General features: G+C 28.8%; 1 protein-coding gene across 1 annotated transcript; it reads left to right on the plus strand.

Annotated features, from left to right (window-relative positions):
• The first annotated feature begins 669 nt into the window (after positions 1-669).
• Positions 670-1,676, plus strand: LOC150036994 (uncharacterized). Its single transcript, XM_090312244.1, has 2 exons — positions 670-714; positions 809-1,676. The coding sequence occupies exon 2, from the start codon at positions 850-852 to the stop codon at positions 1,477-1,479; it is 630 nt and encodes a 209-aa protein (XP_090168370.1). The 5' UTR covers positions 670-714; positions 809-849; the 3' UTR covers positions 1,480-1,676.
• Positions 1,677-4,800: the final 3,124 nt, after the last annotated feature.

The raw sequence follows: 4,800 nt of genomic DNA on the forward strand, positions 1-4,800 counted from the left end.
GAGTAATATATGATGGGGTTTTCAAACCTCACTAGATTACATTTAGCATTGTGTTAGTTGTCAAAAAGTCATTTGTAAAAAATTTTAATCATTTTACATTTGGTAAAACATATTTAAATTAAATCGTACATGTTAGTTTCACATTTACTTTAAAAACAGTATCCTCCTAGTTTTTAGATTTTCTTAAAATCAAGTAGAATTTTTAATTAATATCCAGTTTTCAATTTTATACTTTTAGAAGATTTATTTTATATATTTATATATTTCTCACCTATCAAATCTATTTTCTATTTTTCATGAGTTATATCATTAAAAAAAAGTATACCATATTGATTTTTTAAAATAAAGCTATTTTTTTTAATATTTAAAAATTAATCTATAACCGACCAAATTTAATCTATTAAAAAATTATTTAAAATTTAAAATTACAAAAAAAAAAAGGATTATAAATCTGTTTTAGTTATTATATCTAAAATAAAATATTTTTATATTTATTTACCAAAACACCCTGTTTTTTTTTTAAGTTACCCCAAACGAGCGAAATTCACACGGCTCCACACAGCCACACACGCTTTTTCTTTTTCGCATGGTTTCATTTGCCTTTATTCTGAACCTCACACGTCCCTAAATATGCGACTTAAATACTAACTAATTATAAATCTTATCACATCCAAATTAAAAACGTGCTCTGTGGAACAACTTCAACTATTTTAGGTGGTAGTTTTGACTATTTTTTGGTGTTCATATTATATAATCAATTAGATCTACCGAGTACTGATTATGTCAATTCCTTCCCACTTGTTTTCAGGAAAAAACCAGGTTTCAACTTTGTTTTTCAATCCCCCACTCATGGAAGCAGAGAAGCTATTGAATTTCTACGATTTGATCTGGTTCCGCAACCATGTCTTCCAAAAGGAACCAACTTTTCAATTTTTATCCAGTTCTGAACCCAACCCAGATGATGAAAATGGCCTAATCTCCACCTCTGCTTCTCTTTCACCCAATGCAGTTCTCTCCACTTCCAGCCTCGGATCTCCATTTTCAGAACCAAAAAACCCGACAACGACGCCGTTTAAAGAAGCATCAAAATCGGCGAGAAGAAGGAGGAGGAGGTTGGAAAGAAAGAGTCTGTCAGAGCTTGAATTTGAGGAGGTGAAAGGATTTAAAGATTTGGGGTTTGTTTTTTCAGAGGAAGATAGGAATTCAGATTTGGCTTCGGTCATTCCAGGATTGAATAGGTTAGGATTGGAAGAAGAAGAAGAAGAAGAAGTAGAGAATGAAAGTTTAGATAATGATGAATCAAGAATATCAAGACCTTATCTTTCAGAGGTATGGGAAGTTTTCGCCATGGATAGAAGAAGTGAAGAAATAATCAAACCATTATTAAAGAATTGGAAGCTGCCTTCTTTGAACAGTGAAACTGATATGAAACAAAATCTCAGGTGGTGGGCTCATACTGTTGCTTCCACTGTTAGATGACATTCAATCTCTTTTGTAGATTATATTCAGATCAAATATTTTAGTTCAATGCTGGTATTCTTTCTATTAATTGGTGTTTGTGCATAGTACTGAGCAGTACAGAGAAATGAGGATTTTAAGTGCTACTTCTCAGATTGTATACCCGTTTGAGAAATTATAAGTAAAACAATAAAGTGGAATATTGATTGGAAATTAAATTGAGCACTCTAAAATATGATGAAAACGTTGAAACCTACATAAGCTAGTGAAAATTATATGTACAAAGAACTAGTAAACTAAAACATTGAAAAAAAGCTTACAAAATTTTGCATTTGGACGAAAGCTAAAAATTTAATGCATACATGTGTAAAAGGAGTGTAAAACTACAATTGTACAAAATCTGCACTCTGAATTGGAAACTGGAAAGTAGTATATAAATAAAACTTAAAGTAGTATATTCCTTTTAATTAAAATTATTGTTTAATAATTATAGGTTTTGATTTATATATATAAATATATATATATATCAGAGCTCCCAATTTTATATTTTTAGTTTTTAATAAATAAATCAAACCAATCCCATGAGATCGGAGTCCTACTTGTTACTATTACAATCTCATACTACTTAGTAGAAAATTATAAGTTGTTAGATTTTTAGACAAATTATTTGTTAGATTAAAGGGGTATATGGATTCAATGTTTTTTGAAAACTTATTTTCATAAATATTTAAATACCTGAATATTTTCATATAAAAGATTTAATGTTATTTTTGGATAGAGTAAGGTGGGTGGGTGGTTGGAGAGAGAAAATTAGGGTTAAAATGCATTTATTATTTTTTCATATTTATAAAGCATGTTTAATGTTGGAGAGATAAAATACATCTATCATATATTACTAATTAGTTGAGATTTATTTTCATTTTCAATTGAAGAGAGAAAATGCATTTAATATAATTTTATTTTTTATTTAATGCATATAGCATATCAAACAACTGGTTTCGTTAGTGAATTCATTGTTACTTTTAAATATACACCAATACATGAAATAAACTGGTATATATATTTGTAGTTTTTCTAACAAATTCACAACTATTTGACAAATATCAATTTATACCCCTAAACTTTAGGGTTGTATTCAATTTAAACTCTAAACTAAGAATTGTATCAATTTAAACACTAAACTTTAGGAGTTATATAAATTTTAATTCTAAACTTTGGGAGTTGTATCAATTTAAACCCCAAACTAATAATTGTATCAATTTAGATTCTGAACTTTCATGATTGAATCAATTTAAACCTAAACTTTCGTAAGTACATCAATTTAAACTCTGAACTCTCATTAGTATCTCCAAATAAAATATAATGGAGGGTTTAAGTTGATACAATTAAGAAAGTTCAGGATAAAATTGATACACTTATAAAAGTTTAGGGTGTAAATTGATACAATTATTAGTTTGGGGTTTAAATTGATACAATCTCAAAAGTTCAAGATTTAAATCGATACAATTATTAGTTTAAGGTTTAAATTGATATAGCACCCAGAGTTCAGGGGTGTAAATTGATATTTGCCCAAGTTATTTTTAAATATACCTTAGAACATTCTATTATTTTCCATTTAACATATTTCACATATCAAACAACTGGTTTTGCTCGCCAAAAAAACTATTTTTAAATATACTTTAGAATATTGTATTAGATGTTTGCAAAGGTACTAACCAATATATGAAATATACTAGTAAATATATTTGATATGTACTCAAATATAACTAGTTAGTTTTAAATATATCTTAGACATTATATTAGATGTTTGCAAAGGTTCTAACCAATATATGAAATATACAGGTAAATATATTTGATATGTACTCAAATACAACTGGTTTCACGATAACTTATTGGTTTTTATGGCAGATTCCTAATTATTTTTAAATATGCCTTAAAACATTATATTAAACGTTTGAAAATATTCTAGCTAATATATAAAATATAATCATAAATATATGTGAAATGTAATCAAATACAACTAGCTTCACAGCAACTTGTTGATTTTTCTGCCAGATTCATGGTTATTTATAGATATTTCATGGTTTTTTTGTGTCTTTTTACTCATTGTGAGCATAGACATACCTTTGAATGTAATATCTATCCCATGTATTTTGATTTTATCTATTATATTCCATAGTTTATTTTGCGTATGTTTATGTTTCGCATTGGTATCACATATGTACCAATGTATTTCATATAAATATTTTAAACTTACCTTTGTGTATAATATAATACCCCCTTCTATATCCCAATATATTTCATATAAACTTTTTACTCTCAACATATTTCATATAAACTTTTTACTCTCAACATATTTCATATAAACCTTTTACATCAATGAGAACTCCAACACATTCATTAAGACATATATACATGATAAACCCCCAAACATATCATATGACAAAGTATGTAGCATAAAACCTAAAAGCCTAAGTCGCATATGATATTTCACAGTATATATTGTATAGGGATACACCATTTTCACAACAAACCATCTATTGTAGAGTATATATGCCAAAATCTCACATTCCCAATTATGAACCTAAATTTTATCATAAATATTGATATTTTTAAAGAAAATATAGATTTGAATACATATCTAAAGGGGTGTCAGATCGAGAATGGGGCATCGGATATCCACGAATCTAGATTGGGGGCACCAGATCTCCATGGATCTGGCTAGGCGGTGTCGGATCTCCACGGATCTGATTAGCGACTGGATCATGGTGCGGCGACACGAACGAAGGGAGACGGGCCGCATATAGGAGAGAGAAACAATGAGAAGATGACTGACGACTTACCGGCCGATCAATGATCGATGGCATGTAGAAGCAATTTAAATGGTAATCAAGTGGTTGGTTTTCTTCTTTTTGAACTTGTTATTCCCTGTTTTGTTGTTGTCCCTAGTTGTGAGGTTTTGATCTCTCTTCTCTGGCTTTCTCTCTGGTATTTGACGTTTTTTTTAGCATATTACATTTATGTTTGGTTATGTTCATGTTTTATCTTCTTGGCATTGTTTGTATTTTGTTGCTCTGTCTTTACTTGTGTTTTGTTGCGTTGATGTCTTGATCTCAGGCTGTGGGATCCTCTTTGTTATTGTATAATAATATCATCTATTCTAAAAAAAAATAATAATAATAAGCAATTTAGACATTCTTCGAAATAATAAAAAAGTGGATATAATTGAAATATAAATCCATTATTAGGGCCTTATGTATTGTTATTCCTAGATTAAACATTTACTAGAGGCGAAATTGAACCTATATTCGAACCATATGATTGAATAGTATTCCGAAATTG

This window comes from Benincasa hispida, chromosome 3, assembly GCF_027475165.1.
Source record: "Benincasa hispida cultivar pf3 chromosome 3, pf3_genome.v1.1, whole genome shotgun sequence".
NCBI lineage: Eukaryota > Viridiplantae > Streptophyta > Magnoliopsida > Cucurbitales > Cucurbitaceae > Benincasa > Benincasa hispida.

What these genes read in the sequence shown, in the direction of transcription:
- LOC150036994 (XM_090312244.1), top strand. Translation starts at nt 850, where the DNA reads ATGGAAGCAGAGAAGCTATTGAATTTCTACGATTTGATCTGGTTCCGC.